At 35.6% G+C, this 27296-nt stretch overlaps 1 protein-coding gene across 1 annotated transcript; it reads right to left on the bottom strand.

Annotated features, from left to right (window-relative positions):
• Positions 1-4139: 4139 nt before the first annotated feature.
• On the bottom strand, positions 4140-26399 carry ALX1 (ALX homeobox 1). Its single transcript, XM_073650678.1, has 4 exons — positions 26109-26399; positions 23622-23917; positions 9363-9491; positions 4140-4460 (listed from the first exon to the last, which is right to left on the bottom strand). The coding sequence occupies exons 1-4, from the start codon at positions 26344-26346 to the stop codon at positions 4140-4142; spliced, it is 984 nt and encodes a 327-aa protein (XP_073506779.1). The 5' UTR covers positions 26347-26399.
• Positions 26400-27296: the final 897 nt, after the last annotated feature.

Raw genomic sequence — 27296 nt, 5'->3', positions numbered from 1 at the left:
AGCGTACAATAGAAAGTTCTACAATTTTGGGTCATCAAATGGTTTATTTTTCAAGAGATTACTAGAATGTTTTTTCCATTATGTGATCATTCGTACGGACGGTTGTACTTTGTACTGTTCTGTAAATGTTTTGCAACATTTCAGTTTGGAAATGTATTCTAAAAATTATTGAAGGAAACCAAAATGTAGTAAAATGGTTTTGTGTATGATGATAATAAGAATATAGTTAGGAGAAAAATAAATATAATGAAAACTTCACAAACCCTACAACAAATTTTGTGGCCTGCTCTACTGTAGTATCTGTCATTTCACTAATGTAAATATACCTAAAAGTTAATGTAAGGAAATTGGTTCCCAGTAGAGGATAGCGGATCAGACAAAATTCTAATTTGCCTGTTCATACCGATTTTCCCGGCAAATTCGATTTGATAGTTATTCTCTGTGAATTTAATGTCTCTTAATAATAAAGAAACAAATAAAAGAAATAATAATAAACATAATATATAAAAAAAATTAAAAAAACACATTTTCACCATACTGCTCACTTCTCCAGGTCCTCCACTCTTAACCATTGATCCCTGCCACTCGGGATGAAATCCTCAGGCCTCTCACACTGAGACATTGAGCCCTGATTAGTCCTGGGAGGGTTCTGTACAAGTGTGTGAAAGGTCATGATGTTACAATGTGCAATATTACCTTGCGCCACCATGCGCAGAAACCTTTTAACACGAGTAGCGGGGATCAGAAGATGCAAGGAGGTTCTGACGAATGAGGGTGAGCACTGGAGGGGCCTCAGAGGTGAGCACTGAAGTGATTTTTGCATTTCTTAACTTTTTGATGACCTGTTACTGTTCAGAATAATAGCGGCCAGCCACTGCCATTTTTGCTGAATCCGCGCAGAAGTGAATTACAAAAGGTCGGCGGATTGGTGAATGCAGATTTTTTTTTTAATATTCAAGTAGAATTTATTTACACTCAAATTTATTTGCTCATTTTTATTTCCTAGTTTTATGTAAGTAAAATGTAATAATTGCAAAATTAAAAGAAAGGTACTACAATTTTGTAATGTATTATGGGAGAATTCATGAAGACTAGCATTTTATACTGCAGTCTTGATCCAGGGTCCACTCGAGTAAGATGCCTCAAATTCATTCATTCATTCATCTCTTAATGAATTTAGTGCATTTTTCAGCTTTTCTCCACTTCTGTGGAATAACTTAAAGTATATTTGTCAGGCTCTGCTTTGCCATGCCCCTTCTACTAAGCTCTGCTCAAAAGATTTTTTCTCCCAGATCAGTCCCTTTGCATATCAGATTTCCTACCAATTCTCTGTGGGCTGCACAGGCTGGTACATTTTACCTATATTAATACATTGTACCAAACTCAAGTAAAGAGAGAAATTTGTATAGCTGGGTGTCTAGCAGATAGAAAATTTCCTTAAAACTGTGTTCACAGGTGTTGGATTTTCTTTTAGCAAATCTGAAATGGATTATTTAAAGACTCCGCAGCAGAAATCCAAGGCTGAGACATGAATACTGTATTTTTTCAAGGATATATCAGCAGATCTTCAAGCAGATAACCCCCATTTTATTTACTTAAGCAGTGGTCTGACACTAGCATTGATTGTAATTCGAAATGTCTATTTAATGTAATATTCTAATCGCTTTTCTAACATTCTATAATTCAAAAGTCCCTATCGTTTCCTCTCTGTCCTAACTAACTGCTTTTATTGCACAGTGACAATGGAGCTCATACTGATCATACATTGGAATTGACAACTAAAGCATGCTCAGAAGAGCAGGGACTAGCCCAACCCCTGAAACAGATATCACTGATGACAGTTCATTTTAGGGTGGGGACAGCAGCTGTGGCAATGACCGTAGTCTCTGCCCCCTGAAGATGTCCCGTTTGAGTATCCCAACATGCACTGGGGATTCTCAAATGAAATGTCATCAAAACGGAAGTAGGTAAAAAGAAAATAAATAAAGCAGTTAGAAAGATTAGAGTGGGAATGGTAGGATCTGTTTAAAAAGATAGACATTTAGGATTAAAATCAATGTTGGCTTCAGACCACCATTTTAAGCTAATCTGTGGCTATTCAATGTGGAATCTGCAGCAGCAATGAACATGCTATGGATTGTAAAGGCAGCTTTGTGTTCCTTAGTCCATGCATATTTTACTGTTTCATGTAAAAAATACTGTACTTGTTTAAATGTATAAAATATCCAATTAACTTTCTTTAACTGCAGAATACACGTGGACTTCTGCAAGACCATAACCATCACAGAGTAGAATGTAGCAAACACTCAACTATGTATTGAATTAACGCCAATCACTGCTCTTAACCATTTAAATGCTGCTGTCAATCTTTGACAGGGACATTTAAATGGAGCAATTACTGTTGGCTCCTATCGGTCTCCCCATTGCATGGTCGCAGAACACCATTGGTTTATAAAGGCAGCCGAAATTGTATTGACGGTCCCCATCACTGCCATTATGATTATCCATTGAAACTCAGTCACATGCTCAGCTTCAAAGGAGACCACAATTTTTACTATATACTGCAAAACTGTGGTTTTTCAGTGTATAGTATAAACAGCTGGACAATCACAGGGTCAAATCTCCTAAGGGGATTTAAAAATAAAGTAAAATATTTAATACAAAAAATAAAAAAATATAAAAAAATAAGGAACATAAAATTTCAAATAACCCTTTTTTCCCCATTAAAAATAAAAGAAATGAAAGAAAAAAATGTATTTGGAATCTTAGCATCTGTAAAAGTCTGGACTATCAAAATATAACATTATTTAATCTATGAGATAAAAGTTGAAATGAGAAAAAAGTAAAAGTGCCAGAATTGTGGAGATTTGTCACCATTCTTCTTTTAAAACATTCCACAAAATGCAACCAAAATTTCATATATATCCAAAATGTATATCAATAAAACCATCAGCTCACCATTAAAAAAATTCTGAACCCACAAAGCTCTGTCTATGGAAAAATATAAATGTTATGGGTCTTGGAAAACGGTGACACAAACCAAAAAATGTTTTCAGAAACTTAGAAATTTTTTTTCTTCACTTCAAAAAAAATCTATGAAAGTTTTGCATAACCATAATCATACTGACCTGGAAAATCATGTTTCCAGCTCATTTTGCATCATAGAAAAAAATCAATGGCGAAATCTTTTTCACTATTTCATCCCACTTGGAATTTATTTTTTCCTGCTCTCCAGTACATTGTATAGTAGAATAAATGCCATTATTCAAAACTACAACTTCATCCTGCATAAAACAGGCCCTCATACAGCTATGTCGATGGAAAAAAAATGATGTCTCTTGAAAGAGAGGGAGGAAAAAACAAAACGCAAAAATGAAAAATAGAGTGGTTCTTACACACCTATATTAACATATATATATATGTGTGTGTGTAATATAGTGATAACTTTGCTGATGTCATCCAGTGTTAAGAGATAAATGTAATGTACACTTACTGATCACATACTACCACATCAGTTAAATGCTGCATGTACAGATCTATACGTCTCATTTTTCTTTTAGCTTGAAAAATCCAGAGAGAAGTATTTAGAGATGACCAGCTTTGAGAAAAAAATTATTTTACACGTGTAACAGAGTAATACAAGGTGGTCATTTCATTCTATGCAGCTCAGGATATCATGAGCCAGGAGGAAAGGTAAGGAAGGACACATCTGTATATAGAAGAGATTTTACCAAAACCTTCTCACATGATGCAACCTGCGCATGAGAACCTTATGGCACATCCTTAGCAGCAGTTTTAGAGACTTGCTTTATTACTTTTAGTAAAAAAATATGTGTTAACAGATAAGACCTAAAAGATACCATTTCTATTTAAAATTTGGCAAACTGCGAATTAAAGATTCAATATATACATATATAACCTTGTCTTTCTTTACACATTTTCTAAAATATGATTATGACCTCAAAAGTTTCAGAAATGTTCTATTTATTCTTACAAATGAAATAGTTTACAAGCTTTACAAAATGCAACAACCATGAGTTGAACATCAACAACATAAACTTCACACTGCCTTTATACATCGTTAAATATTACAAAATAGTGTATTCATTTTAACTATTACAAAGTGAAATAATATTAATTTACATAGCCCAGGAGATATTTGCTGTATGTTCTTTGGCTTTCATTCGAAGAACTGCGATACTGGATGATCGCCTTTCAAATTCCGGTTTTGTTTCAAAAGTATGTCCATTTGTAGAACCTGATAATAATGATTCAGTGAAGAAGTTGTTGAGTGGCATATGAGTAAACTGGTTTTGATGATTTGTAAAGCCGGCATATGAGGAATCAGTGCGAGAAGAATGGGAGTAAGGGGACATGCAAGATGAAGACTCTCGAGGCAGCATGCAGGAAGTCACCACTGATCCTCCACTTGGGTTACCTGTCCATAGGTTATTCTGTATCTAGAAAAATAAAGGAAGACATTCAGGATTAAAAAAAAACTAAAACTTGTAGTCATATTATGGAATTAAATTAAGAGACTTGTTAAGCATTTCCAACAACTTTCCTGGTAATGACAATTAAAACTGAGTTTTATAAATAGGAATATAGTGAGTTTCTATTAATAATGTTAATTAACATGTAACAAGGTTTATCTACCACTTCTTTTCCATAATTAATTAAAATGATAATTAAAATTAAGAAAAAAAAGACAATACTGTAAATGAATGTTGTATTAAAAAAAATTGTCATATTTCCTAACAATAACAGCAAAGTATTTTCAGACAAGGATACATGGCCTTGAAAGTTGCACAGATTTCTTAGCTTTTTCTTGTTTCTATAACATTCATCTAATAACTGAAGCTCTTCTAAGTGAGCAAGAATACTAATTTCACTGCAGTCAAACTCGGGGTTCTGTGTATTTTTCTTTGGTGCTTCTGCCTGTAGAGAGCACGTAATACAATTTCCTCCCAATACATAGGGCATTCCATAAATAAGTGTGTTACTTTGATTTTGTAAATTTAGCACTGCATACTAAAAAATCTTTACAATATCCTTGATGCACATATATATATATATGTCATTCTATTGGGTCACCATATTTGCAAATATAACTTAACTACACAATCAGTAAAAGTGCTAACTCTTGAATTTTTCTGCCTAGAAAGCATAAGAACTAAATGCCAAAGGTTCTAAAAATGAGACTATCTGGTGAAGCTACATTAATACCCATAACGATTTTAGAACAATTATTTCTATGCTTTTAATATACCATAGTGAGATTTCCATGCTAATTTTATCTATATCCACATATTATACTAAATATAGATAGTATAATATTAATTCTCATTCTTCCATTTGCTAAAATTTTCAATAGGATTTTTTAATGACACCATTAACAAGTTATATGCTGTGATAGACATACTTAAGAAGACAGTATAAAATGCAATATATAAACATAGCAATGCAAAATCAATAATTTAACTTGTTACTGTATCAAAAAGCAACAAACGTTTTCATTGGTAGTCAATGGCAATTTAAAGCACCACTCCAGTGGGGTGGTGGGGTTTAGCGCTGGAGAAGTGCTTTTAATCTAAGGTCCTTGACCCAAGTATAATACTCACCTGCCACTGTCTTCAGCTCTTATAGCAGAAAATGGAGAAACAAATGGGTTATTTCTGCGCTGCCATGTACAAAGGATGAGGGATGACAAACCGAGTGTAAGTGGTTTATTTAGTCAATGCGTTTCGAAGTGTACAAACTTCTTCCTCAGGACAACCACGATATTCTCTCAACATTGTTACCCAGATAAGACCCTATTTTTGTGCTTTGTGTCTTTCTAGTTCTCCCTTTATTCAGTTCTTATCGGCGCTGCTCTGGTCCTGCGGCGTCATCTTGTGACCTACAACTTCTGACTGGCCGGAAGTCAGAAGTAACGGTCACAAGCACTCAAGGTAAGTTTATGTGAGCCAGAACGAGGCTCTCATAGACTTACATTGAAAAGTGACCTTCAGCTCGCTCCAGCAAGCACTGGGGTGATCAAGCAGTTCACAAACTGCTGAAGACCAACGGAAGCAGCGGCGACAGATGGTGAAGACAGTGGCGTGTAAGTATAAAACTCAGGTCAGGGACTTTATCTTAGAAGCACCACTCCATCCCTGCAATAAAGAAAAATGCTGGAGTGGTGCTTTAAGGTTTGCTGCATCATGTGTGTAGCACGTTATTTATCAATTTAAAGTTTTCTACTACATCTGCACGTTGGCTGGTTTGTTGGTTGGTGGTATATTACATATAGTAATTTTCAACACAATGACACCAGAAAATGTAGGGAGGAGCAATACTCTATAGTGGTAAATGGTAGAAAGAATCAGATTTTTCAGTTGTAACCATTATTGGAGCTTTTTAGGGGTAACCTGAAACTCCTGGAACTTAAGTCAAGATTTATAGGCCCTCCGCCTTTTATGTGTCATCTATAAGGCTGGTTTCACAATTTTTTTTCTAATAAGTAGAAAACATGCCTTGTTTTTTTTTAGTGTCCTACCCCATTTGATCCAGTGTGATTTATCGATTCATTACTCTTCTATTAATAAAAAAAAATCTTAGATTCTCCTTTCCATTAAAGTGTAAAATATGGACAGCACATCGATGACATCAGTGAGTTATCTATTTTTTTTAGCAGGGCCGGCCATTGAATTGCGTTGGTGAATTTGATCTACAAAACGGATCAAACTAGGATAACTTCTTTTTTAGTAGGAAACAATCGGTCCACAAAAAAAATGGACATATCAAAAGGCACATTCATTGTAATAGGTCCATTGGATTTATTGGATTTATTTTGGCAGAAGGGTCTTTGAACACCCTTGGATTCCAGGGCACAGGTGGAACTGCTACCTGTACACAACCTACCGCTTTATATCTGCTATAGAATTTCATATGACCCAATTATAACTTTAAATAATAGTGGGAATTATTTTTTTATTACACCTTGTCTGTTCTATGTTGTACTTGTTACATACAATGCATAAATTATTATAAATTGTCTTATTCTGGATATTTTATTGAACTTTTTTTTTTTTTACTTGATATATAGTAAATGACATGTAAGAAATAGTTATTAAAAATTATTAATATTGAAAAATATAAATAATGTGTAGCATACATGAGCACCAATGATTTCAGTTCCGAAAACCAAACGTATATCTATTTCACCATCAACTCTTTGAAGAATAAGAAAAGTTTGTCTTGCATTTGAAAAAGGAGAAACGCAGAATAGTCATTGAAAAAGAATGAAAACAGATGTATTGGCTGGAAAGGTTATTTTAAGCAATCCTTTGCCACTGGGGGCCAAGGTTCTGTAAAAAAAAGTCCCCAAAGGTACAATACTATCTTATATCCAACAGTTTATTTATTCAGCAGTCAACAAAGCCAAAGGACCTACAGTAAAATACTTCAGAGCTTAAAGAATTTTATTTGCTGTGCCTCCAGATTTGGCAGCTGTCGTCTTGTTTTCCCTCTAATGCTCGTTGTACATTAAGTCGATTTCTCAGAGCAGAAAATAGTTAATGAAAATAAAGGGCAGGTAGCAGCGCTGTTCCGTCTGCTCCATCCCAAAAATGGTTAACACCATGATGCATGAAGCTAATAAAGGTTTATACTTCACTGACTGCTGTAATATATTCTCAGTGGGAATGGGAACAATATCAATATTAAAAATAGCATTAGAAATTAAAAGGTAGCTCATTTGGCCAAATTTAACAAAATGGCACACGCACTAGGAATGTTAAACACGTTTCTATTACTGTATACCACCTGATAGGTGGCATATATGTATAGAAATAATTTGCACTCAAAATATGGCATATGCAATAGATTTGGGAAATTTAACTCAATCCGCACTGCACTTTTCTAAACTGTTAATGTAGTCATAATTTTGGCTAAAAAATATAATGAATTTGGTGCATGACAGTTTCCTTTACAAAGTGATGAAAAGTGAAATGTGGCAAATGAAATTCTTGGATGACAAGTTAGGGTTCATGTGACTTGTAACAGCAATACACACCTTGTCATGTAACAGTGATATAGTAGAAAATATGCTGAAGGTTGTACACCCAAAGATGTTGCACACTTTATTTACTAGCATATTGCAGGAACAAACATTTGTATTGTGCTTTTCTCACAATGGACTCAAATCACATACTCTATTATTAAGTTTAAGGGGTAAAGTCGCTCCTTGTGAAGAGTTCCAAGATGATGTGAGGAGACTTATAAGGCCATACGATGCTCCTGTGTAAGTATAAAAATACAAATAGCCTGTTCAAAGAGGAAGAGAACTTGAGAACAAGTGCCACCTATTGGAAGTAGCAATTCTAAAAGTCAATACAGACCCTTTAACAAGCCTTGTCACATGACTTAGAATAATTGACTTTCTGGTTTCGCTCATATACCAAGGCTTGTTAAAGGGTCTGTATTGACTTTTTAGGATTGGTATGTTCAATAGGTGGCACTAAAGTTTTCGAGTCCTCTGCCTCTCTGAGGAGGCAATTTGCATACCTATTATTAAGTGAATTTTTTTGCCATACCCACATGTCTCCCAGGATGCTATAAATGTCTGGTAACTTGTTTGGCTGCCTTTCATAAGAGTAAATAAAGGGAGCTGCAAACATGCATAGCCACTTCATTTATTACCCACCTTGGATGCAACATATAGCTACCACATTGCCTGGTGGGACAGGAGTAAGGTGATCCCAGTTTTGGACAAAAGTGCAAGCTACATTTTTAAACAAAAAACGCTGCATATCCGAAAAATAGATTACTGACTATTGATTATTGACTATGAATTTCACCCTGAAAGGTCATCAATTACAGATGTATTTTTTCTGTTACTTAGTGTGGATTGCTGCCTCTTATCATTTACTGTACAAATGTGGATGATTTTGCTAATATTTCGTGGGGGCCTCCATGCAAACTTGAGAATCCCACCATTAAATATAACACTATAAGACCACGTTCACACTTTCAGTATTTGGTGCTTTTTTTGTAACTCAGCATTTATAAGTCAAAACCAGGAGTGGAACAATCAGGGGAAAAGTATAATAGAAACACGTCACCACTTCTGTATGTATCACCCACTCCTGTTTTTGACTTACAAATACTGATGTAAAATACTCACTAAATTCTGAACGTGTCCTAGCACGGATAAATTGACTGTCTACATTGATCTTTGGTTTAGAAATATCCTTTCAATCCTTAAATCCGCAGTAATACGTGTTCACTGGTGCCGACCACTTGAGATGACATGTTAACATAGCAGTTCTGTATTCTGCACATTCTTCATGATCAGTTACATTTTCATCATTCATATTTACCTGTGGGTAGCTTTCACTCCTTGGCAGGACAGAAATATCATAAGTGGCAGCAAAGTGGCTTTTGGCTTGCTGAATCTGACCATAGCGTTCTCTCTTTCTCCACTTAGCTCTGCGGTTTTGAAACCAGACCTTAAACAGATAAAAGGTTTCACTCAGAATGTGTATGATGAATGCAAAAGTATTAACCACTAATTTATAAGTGAGCTGTACTGTAGCATGTGCTTCTTCGCAGCGACATTATAAGACAACATAATCTGTGAGAAGTATACTTCCAAGAGCTTTGAGATGGTTTCTGTGTCTGGCAGTTTTACGTATGCAACCACAGCTCACTTGAATAGTGCCTTGTGGAAAGAAAACCACTTGGGCTGAGTGGTGGAGCTGTAGCTACAGCCAAGATATGAAGCTATGTCAGGAATCCATATTTCAATAATACAGCCTCAATTCTTATTTTTATTTTCACCGTACTGATGTTTTCATATATACAGCTTTTCAGAGTGTCAGTTAGCCCTTTTTGCAGTGTTAATATTTTATAATAGGTGAGGTGGATAGATAGATAGATAGATAGATAGATAGATAGATAGATAGATAGATAGATAGATAGATAGATAGATAGATACAGTCATATGAAAAAGTTTGGGCACCCCTATTAATCTTAAGCTTAATGTTTTATAAAAATTGGTGTTTTTGCAACAGCTATTTCACTTTGATATATGTAATAACTGTTGGATACAGTAATGTTTCTGCCTTGAAATGAGGTTTATTGTACTAACAGAAAATGTGCAATCTGCATTCAAACAAAATTTGACAGGTGCATAAGTATGGGCACCTCACCAGAAAAGTGACATTAATATTTAGTAGATCCTCCTGTTGCAAAAATAACAGCCTCTAGTCGCTTCCTGTAGCTTTTAATGAGTTCCTGGATCCTGGATGAAGGTATTTTTGACCATTCCTCTTTACAAAACAATTCCAGTTCAGTTAAGTTTGATGGTCGCCGAGCATGGACAGCCTCTTCAAATGATCCCACAGATGTTCAATGATATTCAGGTCTGGGGACTGGGATGGCCATTCCAGAACATTGTAATTGTTCCTCTGCATGAATGCCTGAGTAGATTTGGAGCGGTGTTTTGGATCATTGTCTTGCTGAAAGATCCATCCACTGCGTAACTTCAACTTTATCACTGATTCTTGAACACTATTGCCAAGAATCTGCTGATACTGAGTGGAATCCATGCGTCCCTCAACTTTAACAAGATTCCCAGTGCCGGCATTGGCCACACAGCGCCAAAGCATGATGGAACCTCCACCAAATTTTACTGTGGGTAGCAAGTGTTTTTCTTGGAATGCTGTGTTTTTTTGCCACCATGCATAACGCCTTTTTGTATGACCAAACAACTCAATCTTGGTTTCATCAGTCCACAGGACCTTCTTCCAAAAAGAAATAGGCTTCTTCAAATGTGCTTTTGCATACCTCAGCCGACTCTGTTTGTGCGTACTTGCAGAAACGGCTTCTTTCGCATCACTCTCCCATACAGCTTCTCCTTGTGCAAAGTGCGTTGTATAGTTGACCGATGCAAGTTGATGCTGCAGCTCTCTGGAGGTGGTCTGAGGATTGTCCTTGACTGATCTCACCATTCTTCTTCTCTGCCTTTCTGATGTTTTTCTTGTCCTGACACTTCTGGCCTTAACAAGAACTGTCCCTATGTTCTTCCATTTCCTTACTATGTTCCTCACAGTGGAAACTGACAGGTTACATCTCTGAGACAGCTTTTTGTATCCTTCCCCTGAACAACTATGTTGAATAATCTTTGTTTTCAGATCATTTGACAGTTGTTTTGAGGAGCCCATGATGCCACTCTTCAGAGGAGATTCAAACAGGAGAACAACTTGCAAGTGGCCACTTTAAGTAGCTTTTCTCATGATTGCATACACCTGGCTATAAAGTTCAAAGCTCAATGAGGTTACAAAACCAAAAAAAGTGCTTTAGTAAGTCAGTAAAAAGTAGGCAGGAGTATTTAAAACAAGAAAATGATAAGGGTGCCCATACTTATGCACCGGTCAAATTTTGTTTGAATGCAGATTGCACATTTTCTGTTAGCACAATAAACCTCATTTCAAGGCAGAAACATTACTGTGTCCAACAGTTATTACATATATCAAACTGAAATAGCTGTTGCAAAAACACCAATTTTTATAAAACATTAAGCTTAAGATTAATAGGGGTGCCCAAACTTTTTCATATGACTGTAGATAGATATTGCATATGTTTTAGAAAAATGTAAGCCAATTAACAAGTAGCATAAATGTAGACTGTTTAAAAATGCAAAATGTGTATCATCCATCCATCAGTTTACTCTGTCTAAAATTAGCCACTAGAGATGAGCTAATCTCCTAGTTCGGACCTATTTGCTCGATTAGGTTGACAGATTTGATCTGGTCCCCCCCAAAAAAAAAGACTTGAAAGGATGCTTATTATGCTCAGAGGTCTCTTCGGAGTCCAAAGCATACTAAACAGAGGGGAGGAAAGGGGTTAAAAAAGTTAAAAAAAATTATATAAACCTTTCCTAGGTCCTCACCTGACTTCTTATCCCATTTCTAAAGGGGCCACAGCTTCCCTGGTCTCCCACATGGGTTTTTCGGTCCATGCGGGCAATGCATATCATTGACCGATCATGTTGGCCTCAATGCCAGAACTTCTGAAGAGCCATGCAGAGAACCATGGAAGCTGCTACAGAGGCAGTGTAAGCAGGTAGGTGAGGGCTTATGATATGTGAGTATAAAGTAAAAAAAAATGAACCTCTCAAAAGAATTTAAAAACGTGAGAACTTAAAAGAAAACAATAACTACAGCCTAACCATTGAAATGTAGATTACCCTCATAATAACCTGTTCTTCCATACACTTCAGGATGACTATACACTGTCAAATAGAATCAAATCCAGAAAAAAGTTTTAAGACACATCCAGTTGACTCATGGATGATGTCTGCTGTGCGTTATACCCTACAAAGTGTAGTCAATCCAGTGTATTCCTTTGGGTCCCTTTAGTCTTTCATCAAACTTTCTAGAGCTTGCCACCATATGACAATCAGTAAATGGAATTGACAACTGGCATCCAAAATAGTGATTATACCGCTCTGTATTGGTGACATAAGACATGGAACACCCCAGGCAAAAGTAAGAGACCTACTCGCGAGCCTGCCACCACCAATCAACATTTTCTTAGGCTGCCATTCAATACAAACTACAACTAGAAGTTCTTGAGTTTACACACTTTTTTAATTATTTTTGTGTTTTTCCTTCTACTGACAAAATGACAAGGAACAGCAGTGAGATTGTTTATAGAGGAAAACACTTTACTACTTGGGATTTCTGTGTGAAAATACTTGCCAGACCTACTGAGGCACAAACTGTACATAGGCATAATAAATGTAGGGGGTTCTCCGGTTTAGAAAAATATTTTAAGTCAATCGGGAAGGGGGTTGCTGGTTATGTATCCTCATCTGTTACTCAGGGTTGAAACCAGCTGCAAAGACTGTCTATAATTCTGAAAGATTCAGCATGTATTACACAGACAACCATTTGATTTCCAAGGGAAAGGGTGAAGTGCTACTATTTCCCATTGCGAGGCCTGCGGGTGAATTAAACTTGCTGCTGGGTTCCCTCACATTTTAAGGGCTCATTCACACTTGCTTAGATCTGTATTGCCTCAGTTGAAAACAAATATTGGCAATATATTTAAATGGTTTCATTCACATTTTACCATTTTTTATGTCCACATTTTCTATATGCATGGTGATATTTCAATATGCATCAAGTATCTGTATGCATACTGATTTTTGCACATAAAAGTCAATAGTTAAATTTTAAAAATTCCATAGTTCAGATGAGTGTTTTTGCTCCATTTTTTGACATAGGAATTTTGGCAACAGAAACAGCAAAAAAAATAGTTAATCCATTAGCCATAAACTGAACAAACAGGCATGAAAGCAAACACCAGAAAACAATATAGAAAGAAAAAGAAAAAAAAAAGAAAAACAAGATGAAAAGAAAAGGCAAACATATTGTAGGAAATACAATCCACATCATTTCTGTATTTGATCCTTATTTTTACATGCTGAGCCTTAAGCTTATTACTTTGATCAACCTATCATGAGAGAACTCTTCTACGCAGATATCAAATTTTGCTGCTTTTTGGGGCAGAAAACTCAGGAACAATAGGCACTAAACTATATCAGCATGCACAAGCAGTGTCAGACTGAAAAACATTGGGCTAACCAGAGGATTTGATTCTAACGGCCCACCTTTCTCCTCCACTCAAGAGCCCTATAGCTGCTACAAGGTTTGCACTATGAACTCTCCTGAAGGAGAAGCCAGGGCCCACCGGAAGATTCTCCGGTTCTCTGGTGGGCCAGTCCAACCCTGTGCACAAGAGATAGATGTACCTGAAAGATGCAGTAAAAAAAACGTGGCACAAACACAGCAAAACCTGCTTTTTTAAGCTGCTTCTTCACTGCCAAGAGATCAGGTTTTGCCTGCGGAAAAAAAAAAACGACGCAAAAATGCAACATGTGAACATAGCCTAGAAATCTTCTTTGTTGCACAAAGAAACCAATCACAGCGAGGCTTATATTTTTCAAGGTAACTAAAGCAATTAAAAGCTGTGCTGTAATTGGTCTCTCTTTTCATCACTTTTATAAATCTCAAGCACAATGTTTTTTAGCAAGAAAGTTTATTTTGCTTTTACTAATGCTATTTTACCCATCGCTGCTTGTCACGTTATTAGATCAATCGGTAATGAGTAACAGTGCATTTTCCCTTTTTATTTTAAGACTCATACTTTGACAACTTCTAATTCTAAATTTGGAATAGGAAAGAATTCTTGATCAACACATTAGTGTTGCAAATGACTTCTACATATAGACAATATAAAAAAAAAATCTCTTTAAAACACCTTTTGGAGAAAAAGCCCTATATTGTAATCTGCACTAGCCCTTTAAAGCTAAGCACATCCTATAAAATATATTGATAGCAAATGGAATTTTTATTAACTAAACATGTTGAATTTTTGCACCTTGCTTCACCATAAAACCTGGGAGATGTTTCTAATAACAAATTGGCAGTAAACCCAGCATTCAGTTTGACAAATATATTATATTGATTTAGCATCCAAGGCAAATATATAGTACATTACCATAAGATCCAGCCTATAAATACACGCTTGGGTTCACACTGGTAATCATGTAGCAGGTATTTATCTATTTATTGTTCCTGCTTTTTGGGTTTTATTTTTTATTGTAAAACTGATTGAAACTGAATGAAACCGAAAGCATAAAGTTGATCTTAGTGTTCATCAGTTTTCAATGAATTATTGAAATTTTTTTATGAAACCCTGAGAGACGGCGTGCTGTATTTTTTTTTCATGTGTGCTATTCGTGACGTTTGCAATTGCACCAGTATCTTTTTACTATTTTTTTTTTTAAGTTTTTTTAATTTGACAATTAAACGATACAAATATGTTAGGATAAAAAAGACAATGTTTTAGTCAGTTTTTTGATCTAATAATATTTTGTGGGGAAAAATATAACAAATTCTGGGAAGACTGATGGAAACTAGTTTTAAAGACAAATGAATTGATGTTAATCACTAAAAGAAAATATTTTCCAAAACATTTAAAAAAAGAATGCACAAACTTCATACTATAGAAATTAATGTGATCCGTTTTTTGACCTTGCTTTCTTTTCATCACAAAAAGTATACCAAAGTGCTTGTGTTTTTGCTTTTTGTATCTTGTCAAAAAATAAAAATGAATGCTGATTGAACTAACACTGTATTTATGTATCAGTTTGCATCCCACACAAATTAACTAAATATATGATTCAAAGTATCGAGATAATTTCTACTGCTGTTAGCAATTGCACAGTAATTCTTCATCTTACCCCACTCTTAGGACACTTTCATAAAATGTAATTTGGTCAGTGTTTCGCATACACATTTTTAAGAAACAATTAGGCATGTATTGAAAATAAGGAAATATAATATTTTTTATTATGCTTTTCCATGTTTCGGATCCTGATTTTTAGCTATTAAAAAAACAATTAAAAAAAATGAGATTGCATCTGAACTATGCAAAGGTGGTCGTAAAATGTTTTATTGATTTTGAATGATTTCCTTAACAAATGTCTGCTTTCTAGCTTAGTATCCTTTCTTAGCACAATGTCGATCAGTGCATAATCATTATCATTGTTGAATTTAATAATAAAACATTATATAGACTGGAATATTCAGGTAATATTTCACATGACACCTAACTACTGCGCTGCCTTGAACATATTTATAGCTGACTTCATAAAGGGCACTTTTCTTTTATGTGGGTAGTGACGCGTTTTGTTAAGAAAAAAGGAAAGAATTCTGTAACAAATAAAAATTAGTTTCTACCGGAATAAAACTAATGCCAAAATACAGTTTGGATTAATGCAGTCAGGATATATTTTTATAGAAACTATTTTAAAATATAAATATATATATTACCTTTAAAAAGAACCTGACAGAAGACTCACAGGCAGAATCATACACTGGTTGCGCTACTTCAGTTCTTCTTGTTTTACTCTGAAACTCTGCGGCATTTCAGACTAACCATACTTTCGAAAGCTGGTCTGGGACCAGGTGTCTCAGATGGCTAGTCTAATGAAGGTCCCTGGTGACTTCTCCCCGCCCCACTCAGCTAGACTGGCAGGTTTATCTCTATACACACATAGAGAGAGACCTTGTCAGTCTAGAGGAGCTGGGTGGGAAAGGCTACTGGGAACCTTCGTCAGACTAGTCAGCTGAGGCGCCTGGTCCCAGGCCGGCTTTTCAAAGTTTGCTTTTTCCAAAATGCCCCAAAACATATACAGCTGCTGTAAACAACTGGAAAAAAAGGAATTGATTTCATTAGAAATCCATTAAAAGGGTAATCACAATTGGTTACAGAGTTACGCGTTTCTGGCGCCCTTAGCCAAGTCATAGTCTTAGTCACCGCTGCAGTAACTCAACACAGGATCGGGGATCAGGGAGCATAAATCTCCGGTCAGGTTCCCTCTAAGATTCAATATATTTGGGCCATTTGCAAATAAAAACATATATTGAATTTCCTACAGTTTAGCAAAAAAGGCTCATTAACTAATTATGTATATATGTATATAAAATAAGGGAAAAAAAGCATATAGGGGTCGAGTTCTGCCCTAATTTAGTTTCAGATCAGTTAGATTAATGTATGAAGCTAACGTATGAAATTACGTAGGGGCTTGTTCACATATTTCCGGAGCTCAAGCTCAGTTTCTTATATCAATTTGGGAATTTACCGTTGGGAAGCTGACAGTATAACTGATAATAGTGTTTTCCAATGAATGCTACTTTCCTGTAAGGTGGACCATATGGCCATTGGGCACCATGATGGGCACCACATTTGGACCTGTTTCTGATAAGATTTTTTTCTTATTAGACAGACATTATTAACTGTCTACCTGATACATGTGAATGTGGCTTTAATGAGTCACTCAGAATCAGCAATGTAAAGGAAAAATATATATCTTTGTACCGTGTTAGTCAGTAGATAGACAAATATTAAGATTTGCGAGTCCTCAGTGGTTGATACCTTTTAATGGCTAACTGAAAAGATGGTAACAAATTGCAAGCTTTCGAGACTACTCAGGCCTCTTCATCAGGCACAGTATACCACAAAATCTATCAGTGTAAAGGAGGGACACAACTCCCAAGCCTACCGACAACATACTAGAGAACAAACCTGTCAGTGTTACAATAAATATGTTCCCTTAGAAAGCAAGCTAGGCCGCTTTTTATGAAACCTTTAAAAGATCTTGCAAGCATATACTTGATTTTTTTTTGCCTGCTCCTGGTTGTGTGTATCTGCTACATGTTGAAAATACAGGAAAAGAGCTGTGCAAAATGTATAAAAGTCGGGCCTAATCTGTCTCAAAGAAAAACTCTCTTGGTTGTCCATAGCAACCAATCAGAGCCCAACTAACATTTCTTAAACTGCTGTGGCAAAATGAAAGCTGAGCTGTGATTGGTTGCAATGGGCAACAAAGACTGTTTTTCTTTTAGCCAGTTTTGCCCTGTATGTCCACAAATGATGGCTGGATGTCGTTATGGTGGCTGTGAATAGTTGAGACGTTTGAAGCACAAATGTCTTGTACATTTTGAGGCAACGTTCACACTATCAGCATTTGCTCAATTTTTTGCCTCAGTATCTGTAAGCCAAAACCAGGAGAGGAGCAATCAGAGGAAACGTATAATAGAAACACATCACCACTTCTGTATATATCATGCATTATAGGTTTTGTCTTACAAATACTGATACTGACCAAAAACTGAACATGTGAACGAGGCCTTAGTGTATTTGTTCCTAACAGAATTTATAAATTTGACATTTCAGACTTTCTATGGAATAGAGGAAAGTTATACATCTAGGTGATGATATTAGCAAAGTCCAATGTATTTTTCTTTACCACTAATAATGACTATAATGTAATACAGATCCTACATGACATGTGTAGGGCTGTCACAACCTACATCACACGTAATAAATAGAAAGCAGATTTCTTCCATTAGAAACCTGTTTTATTGGTCCGATGTATTTACTTACAACAAGCCTTGCTGTTAAAAGAGTTTGTAGAAAATAACTCAATTAAGTTCAAAGCCAAAAACTGCTAAGCATAATGAAAAATTCTCCCCTTAAGGTATACATAGCACGGCATCGCGGGTAATAGCGCCATTTCATGTGGGCCATTTTCAGCATCAGCTCTCATGTATCTAGCACCATCATTCCCAGTGGACAGGAGGCCTCTTAGCTAAAGTCTATCTTCAAACGGTTAATAAGGAGATTTACTGCTACCAAGAGACAATAAATATGGCACTGGTGAAATAAATGCCTAGGAATAAAAGAAAGGAAAAATTCAGCTTGGTAAATGTATTCATCATGTCTGTGGGTGGAAAAAATATTTCCTGAAGTCTCCCCAGGGAGCATAGAGAACATGTTAGGAGAATTTAGTAATGAGACTCTTTCACTGGGGGGAAAAAAGACCTTGACAATCTCCTTTAAATGGGTGCCAATTACTACACTGATGTGAAGCAGGAAAGGCGACCGGTGAGATAAATTAGGTTCAGGTTTACTTCTGGTGAATGCTAGGGAGGTTACTATTAAACCTAATGATATACTACACAGGGAAAAGGCACATGCACGCGTTACGAAGGGCACTTAAATGCCGGTGAACTGACTCCTCTGATATGGCTTGGGGAACTACAGATCCTCGCAAAGCATGTGAAGCCATTTGGTACTTTGTCATTTTGGGGGACACATTATTCCTCAAATCTGAAAAGCCACAGGTTATCTAGGCTTGATAAAACCACTACATTTCATGACAGTATGCTTAACACAAAGACATTCCTTTCGGATGACTGAACAATTCCAGAATCTATAATATGAAAACACACTACATCATCAATCTGTGGGAACTAAAAATATAGAACACATGTGGGATTCACTGCTGAGGGAATCTGGACAAGACCTACACAGATCTGGGGAATCTACAATGGTCAAGCTGCATACAGAAGACCTCAGGAAGACTGGGTATACCCTAATGGCTTTTACTAATTTAACAAAAATATACATGAAAAACTTTCCATAAGAAATCATATGAATTTTGATATGATCCAATTCACCGGAAAATATATTTATTGTCATCAGTATCAGATTGGTCAAAATCTGTTGTTTTTTTTAATAAAATTGAGAAGAGCGTTTTGATTAATGCAATATGTTGCACTTCAGTAGCAATGTGGCCTGTAGAAATTAATATGATTTGTCATGATCAGTTTTTTTTACTAAACATAATGCAAAAATAATTGTATAAAAAAAACTAATAACACTAAAAAGCTGGCTCACATGTATTAGTCATTTAGAGACACTTTAGACACCTCACTAGACTGTTTTCTAAAGTTTCTTGAATGGAGACAATGGCTAATTGGACTCCGAAAATTAAATAAATTCATTAATAACCTGTGGCACAAGTTTGCTGAAAAATTGTGCTGTAAACTAAGCCAACCAAGAGGTGGTATCTTCAGGAGATAAGTGTCTAACATGTCTAGAAACATGCATATGTCTAACAAAGTGCACTAAGGGTGTGCCACTGTCAAAAATTTTGTGTTTCTTCTGCAAGCCTGGTCTTGGTTTAAACTAGGTCAATTTTCCAGTGTTTGTGGGAAACATTCATGCCAAACATTGTGAATATGAAAATGAATGGAGTTTGTATGTTTTCCCTGTGTTTGCATTGGTTTCATGCAGATACTTTGGTCCATCCCAAATACCAAAAATCATACCGATAGGTAAGTTTTTGGGTATCTAGAGTAAGGAAATTCGATTGAGAGCTTCATCTAGGGCAGGGACTAATATGAATAGCATCAATCTATACAGTGCTGAGGCACATGTTGGTGTTATATAAGCGACATAAATAAAAATGAAACATGCTTTAAAAAAAAGAAGGCAATATCAAAATCACACAAAAAAATAAGTTGGAAACTATATTATTCCAATCACTCAGAAACATCTTGCTGATGTATGTTATTATATCTAAAAATTCTTAAACATAGCACCAGAAATTGTTAAAAGTAGCTGAAAAACAAGTGAATCTGACCTTTTTGGCTTTTTACGATCAGTTATTTGAATGAGAATAATGTATTATTTTGACACTAGTGAGAAACATTAGTTGAATTTTTAGCAGCCTATTATTTATATATATATATATATATATATATGTGTGTATAATCAGATTGAACTGCAAAGAAATAGGCCAGATTCTGTTATTTTATGAAAGCAAAAAGTATATGTAAATTTAAAAATATATTTATAAATATTGTTTATATTTATGGGCTAAAATCAACTGATGTCATTTCACTTTTTTAGGACACTTTCACATATCAGTATTTTATCAGCATTTTGCATCAGTATTTGTACGTTGAAATACTGGCAAGTAAAACTGGCGTTAGGGTCTATGTAAAGTGGCTGTAGAATCCAAATATTTTGCATTAGTATGTGTAAAAAAACAGGAGTGGAGCCTGAGTCTACAGAGACAAAATCAATAATGGAAAGATTTGCACCTCTTCTTTGTTTTGGACCAGCTCCTGGCTTACCAATGCTGATGCAACAAAGGGACTGAATGCTGCTATGTAAAACTGGCCTAAGGGTTCTAAAAAATAAAAATAATAATAATTGAAAACTGATGACAGCTAATCATTTTCAGCAACAAGTTTAAAAAAAAGTAAAAACATTACAAAACAATGAGTAAATATACTATAATAATAATAAGTATCAATTAAAATGAATGTTGAGATGTCTTTTTGTTTCATTTTTGGGCATTGGGTTTTTGTTTATTTTACGTGAACTAAAGAAATAACGTTGGGTTTACACTTGCATGTCTTTAGGTTTTTTTATCCTTATTTTTTTTCTATGAGATGGTTTATATTTGATTGTTTCTGTCCAAGAACCATTTAACCATTTCTTGTGGACCAAAGAATGGAGCATATACTATGTTTGTTAATACAAATAGAATAAAAAAAAATAATGCATATTGATACCAATGGAATGTATCAGTTTTAGGCCTTATTCAGACGACCATTTTATTCACGTACAAGAAAAATGGACCGATAATTTTCATCAGAGTGTGGTCTGAGGGTCATCAGTTCTTCTCATGCGTGGAGAAAAAAGAAAGTTCCTCCACCTCCTCCTATGTGACAATCCATTAAAATCGGACCACACTCGGATGTCATCCGAGTCCTGTCCCATTTTTTCATGGACTCATAGACTTACATTGCCAATTCTGATCCAACACTCGGATCAAAAATGGACATGTTGCCATGATTTTGCATGTACCACTCAGTCCATGGAAAATCACGGACATGTGAATGGCCCCATAGACTATCACAAGTACGAGTGCCATCCATGAAAACCGCAGATAGCACTCGTATGAAAAAAAAATGGCCGTCTAAATGACCCGTGATCATATTAGCAACTTGCACACTTTTTGATCTTGTTAAGTGTCAGGTAAGAGAATCATATGTATGTATGTAGTGTTTCTGCACAGCTCAGAGAGTCATCTGGCATCACAACTAATACCTTGACGATAAAAGTGGCAGATAACTCTTGAATCAGTTGTGACTTATGTAAAGAAACCTTAGTCCCTTGTTTCCATATATCTAATTTAACAGGTAATCCTGTGTTTTTTGAGGGAAAAAAGCACTAGTTGACCGGATAGATAGAAACTGATGCTGATCCCGCAGTATTCTATGGGATCATCCCCAGTAATTCGGGGGATCATTTGTTCCACTGGTTTGTTTTTCTTTAGCATTCTGGTGCTTTTGCTCCAGCTATGGCTGCTGGATAGTTGCACAAAGTACACATCTTTGCATCAGTTGTATCTGCCTCCGGCATACACCAACTGGCCAGCCATAACAGACGTATGGAAACCCAGCCTAAAAAAAACTGCATCAGAAAATCGAGATTATAAAACATGGATCCATTATGTACTTATAATTATTCTACCATACAAGGAATGACTAGAGAGCTGCAACAAATGAAACAAAGCCAAGAGTGTCACACATAAATGTCTTGGAACCACAGAAAATATTAAGTTAATATATTAGAATATATGGTGGACAGTTTGTATTTTACCCCAAGTGTTAACACACCTGACAGAGGAAATAACTAAAAAGTCTCTAAACACAAACTAAAGATCTATAAATGTCTGAATATACACCAGCTAAGAAATGTATCTTTCCTTCCTTTCGATTTTTTGTGCTACTGATCATACTGATATTTCAATGGCATGTTCACAATGCTGTATTCACTCTTGGAAGTTTAAGCAATATTTTCTGCAGTTTTTGATGCAAGCCATTATAGGAGAGGATACAATAGAGAGAGCAGCATTAGGTTAAGTTCCAACAATGAGTTTTTTGTATGTTTTTGATGCTGCATATTCTCAATCATCAAAAAATGCAGCTTCTTACAGTTCCAGAAAAGTGGATGCCCACTGCTTTTATGCAGCATAAATTGACCTGCGGTGTTTTGTTTTGTTTTTAAATCTGCTACATGTAAATTTCTCTTGCGGGTATGCTGAGTTTTATGTATGGATTTTCCCCTAGAATTGCATCAGATGCGGAAAATCCTCAGGTAAAATTGCATATGGGTTCCGATGTGGAAATGCATTAAAAATGCATGCAATCCACATAATATTGTATCAATAACGTTTGCGCAAGGCCAAATACCAGAAAATATTAAAATCAAATCTGCTTTATTTAAAACATAACATATCGAAAACATGATAAAAAATGCACCATCAAAAACATGATAAAAAATGCACTCAAAAACACAATGAAAAAAACACAAGTAACTTAATGTAGCTAATATTTGATTTATGGTACTTTTCATTGTGACATATTTAGCATCTGAGGAATGTGGTGGGCACAAAAGTAAAAAAAATATGTCCCCCCAAAAAGGAGCACCATTCTTCTGTAAGTGTAGATAGGGTTATCTGGAACAAGTAGCTGCTGAATCATTAAAATGTCAAGTCTATAATTTTTCTGCTTTTAAAATCTTCATAGTAGAATAAAAGTTATATTATTATAAATTATAATTCATATTATAAAATAATATATCAGTGATTACAATATTTTACATACAATGTATTCACAAATACCACAATATAATAGCAAGACAACCATGTCAATTTGCAGTTATCTTCATCTATACAATGGAATTGTATTACCCCTGTGACTTGTGTCTTGCTTTGCTGTTGTCCTGTTTTTATTACATCACTTTTATGTTCTATCTTCATAAAACATTGTGTCACTACCCAGCTGGAATTATAATAAATGATACAAAAAGCACAATACAGAAAACGCTGGACTGGTAATAGAGGAGCAGCCCATTACTTCTGCAACATGTGCAATATTACAGAAAGCAAAAGCAGCATAGAAAATATCAATTATAATTGTCCCACAGTTTGGAGTAGAGTGATGAAGGGTAGCCTTTTTCTTTTTCATTTTTACTGTATATATATATACACATATATATATATATATGTGGATGGATGGATAGATAGACAAATAGATAGATAGATGATAGTTAGATAGATAGATAGATAGATAGATAGATTGATAGATCCAATGCCAATACTTGTGGATCCTGCCTTGTGGCACAGTGCTGGCACTTACTTGTACCCTGGCCTCAGTGAGCTCGGTCCTGAGTGCCAGCTGCTCCCGCACATACACGTCTGGATAGTGCGTCTTCTGGAAGACTTTCTCCAGCTCCTCCAGCTGCAGACTGGTGAAGGTGGTGCGGTGCCGCCTCTTCTTGCTGCTGGACACATTGCTGTCACATTTATCCGCCAGCTCGTCCAGCTCCCCCTTCTCCTGCTGCTGCATACCCTTCACCGGCGATACCCGCACACTGCAGCAGGTCTCCAGGGGCACAGCCTGCTGCCCCTCCACCTTAGCCATGCCATAGTTCACTGCCATAGACGGAGACACAGATAGCATATTAAGTTCGGACAGCTACTCATCACCTTGCACATATCTATACATGTATGCCAACTGTGAGCCTATTGTTAGTATTTATCTATCTATATATGATCTACCTATTTATCTACCTATTATCTATCTATATGTGTACATATATATATATATATATATATATATATATATATATATATATATATATAAATGATCTATCTATCTGTGGATTCATATATATATAAGATCTACCTATTTATCTACCTATTATCTATATGTGTATATATATAGATATATATAATGATCTATCTGTGGATTCATATCTATATATCTCTATATATGATCTACCTATTTATCTACCTATTATCTATATATATATATATATATATATATATATATATATAAGCTAGCTAGCTATCCATCTATCTATGGATTCATATATATATATATATATATATATATATATATATATACATATCTGATCTACCTGTTTTCTTGCTATCTATCTGTCTATTATCTATACATCTGATCTGCCTATTATTTATCTAACAATTATCTATCTAATCTACCTATTATTTATCTTTATATCTGTCTAATCTCTCACCTGTCTATCTTTGCTGCAGGACTGATGGGCATGTATTGGCACAGCCTGCTGCCATAGAGCCCATGTTTCCCATGGATGATGAGATTCCTGATCACCATGGCTGACAGCCACCATACAGGGACAAACATTAGAGCTATCTCCAGCTCCCGGGATGAGGGTCACAGCCACTTCTTGCTTAGATCTGTAGGGAATATGAGGGGATCTACCCCTGAGAATTGCAGGTATTTTAGGAGTGATAATGATTGTGTTCCATTTTATTATCTCCAGCTTCTAAAGCCTTGTACGATGCACATGATTTATTGTACAACGAGATCGCTGTGCAAATATTACCCTTACATTCTGATGACTCCCATACATCAGAGAAGAAAAATGTATCAACCACTGCTGACTCTCATTTTTTTTCCATATACCGCACATTCTCAGCAATTGATAGATTCTTTAATCAACCCTTCTTTGATTTTCCTTAATTCCTCACATACAACCGAAAAGTTAAATAAAGGATAAAGGAAGGGGAAATGTGTTTACCAATATTATTAGCCAGAACAGATTACTAAACATAGAAGATCCATGTGCCCAAATTCTGCCAATCTTTGCCCCTAACTTTAGTTCAGCTACTTCATGAACTATACAGAAATCATTGCTTGGTATTCTGACTACGGACCACCGCTTATATCTTATGGGATGGAGTTAAAATATAATAAGAGTGAAATAGATGATAGAGACAGATAGGCAGATAGATAGATAGATAGATAGATAGATAGATAGATAGATAGATAGATAGATAGATAGATAGAATGGGATAGATAGATAGATAGATAGATAGATAGATAGATAGATAGATAGATAGATAGATAGATAGATAGAATGGGATAGATAGATAGATAGATAGATAGATAGATAGATAGATAGATAGATAGATAGATAGATAGATAGATAGATATGGGAAAGCTAAAAAGAGATAGATAGAATGGGATAGGTAGATAGATAGATAGATAGAATGTGATGGATAGATAGATAGATACTGATGATTAGAGTGATCTTAAAGCTTAATATAGAAAATAAATGCTTAGGTCAAGATATATACTTATAAAACAATTCAAAAAATGTGCTATTATATACAAGTGGTTAATTAATATTTGTTGATGATACATACGTTTTATACAAATGTTTACAGAAAATAAATCATAGTAGATTATAAATAATAAAATAAAGTTAGTTGTCATTTCTTCTTACAAATTATATGAGGTATAAATATACTTAAAATTATTAGAAATGAGTATGAAATAAACAGACATGTAATTTCTAATTAGAATAACTCATGCCTTGGACTTATTCTCCTAGACATGATAGCTATATACACTTATATTATAGAGGGACAGTAATAGGTGATGGCGGTAACAGATCACCGGTTATGCCAGATACAGAGAATGGTGAGATCTTTAATATTATAAGATGCTGTGACTATATAATATAAAGCTGGGAAGGCAGGTAATGTTCTGCAGTTATTATGGTCCGGGACATTATATGCGTCTATTGCATGTAGAGCTCCTATGCTTGTTTAACCTGCTCGCTGCCACACTTCTTACCATTGCTGTCTTGGCAAGGGGAGCTCCTGTCTATCCGCACATGGTGCTCGTTTCTCTGGATGGCACTGAAGGCCTGCACACATTTGCCCACTGCGTTCTTGCTGTAGTAAGAGTCATTGTCCAAAGTGTCCATAACGTGCTCCAGTGCGCCCCCCGCCCCCATGTAGAAGTCGCTGCCGGCTTTCCCACCCTGGGTCTTTATAGAGAATTTGTCGCTTAGATGATAATCCATAATCATGTAGCCTCCCGCGTCTCCTATTATAACACAGGCGGTAATAGTGTGTGTTACTAATGTCCAGGAGGGGAATCACAGGGGGCTTATATACAGCTGCAGGGCCTGGAGCAGCCTCCCATCACCAGTACTTAGCTCCACCCTGCCCCCTACCCCTAAATCCCAAGCTAAACAAGGGGATGATTCAGGGCTCATTCCAGCAAAGAGGAAGCCCTCCTTATTATCTAAATCAATCCTATCCTTAACATGTCACTTGGATTGCAAATATGTATAGGCCATTAATCCCTATTAATGTGCATACATCCTCTGCTTATATATGGGCTATATACTCCTGGCTGAGGAGCAAAACTTTACATCTCTTCATTCTTCACTGTCTGTAACTTATGTTCACCACTGTCTTTTCTCTATCGATAGATAGATGGATAGACAGATAGACAGGCAGATATGGGATAGAGATAGATAGATAGATAGATAGATAGATAGATAGATAGATAGATAGATAGATAGATAGATAGATAGATAGATAGATAGATAGATAGATAGATAGATAGACTAGAAAATGGAACAGTACATTAAACATGTACAAAGTGGGTGCAAATGCCTCCCAATCAAAATATCTAAATTTTGTCAGAGTATATAGAGATAAAAAAAGGTAGGCAGCTCTCCAATAGTTACAAAAATATTATTTTTGGTAACTATTGGAGTGCTGCCTACCTTTTTTATCTATAGATATATAGCTAGATAGATATGGGGTAGATAGACAGATATAAGATATATAATAGACAGATAGATAAATATCATTGGTTACTATTTAAAGGAACATCAGATCATACTAATGAGAGCTGGCCACATTCTGATGCTTTTGTATTGGCTACTAGTCTTGCAAGTTCTAAGCAAAACCAACACAAGAAAAAAGGAAAACTTCTGGTAAGACAATTTGTAACTATATATATACA

This window comes from Phyllobates terribilis, unplaced genomic scaffold (genome assembly GCF_046119375.1).
Source record: "Phyllobates terribilis strain yellow unplaced genomic scaffold, ASM4611937v1 Scaffold_11__3_contigs__length_659146591, whole genome shotgun sequence".
NCBI lineage: Eukaryota > Metazoa > Chordata > Amphibia > Anura > Dendrobatidae > Phyllobates > Phyllobates terribilis.
Note: the sequence above shows the minus strand (reverse complement) of the source record. Positions and strands in the feature narration are given on the sequence as shown.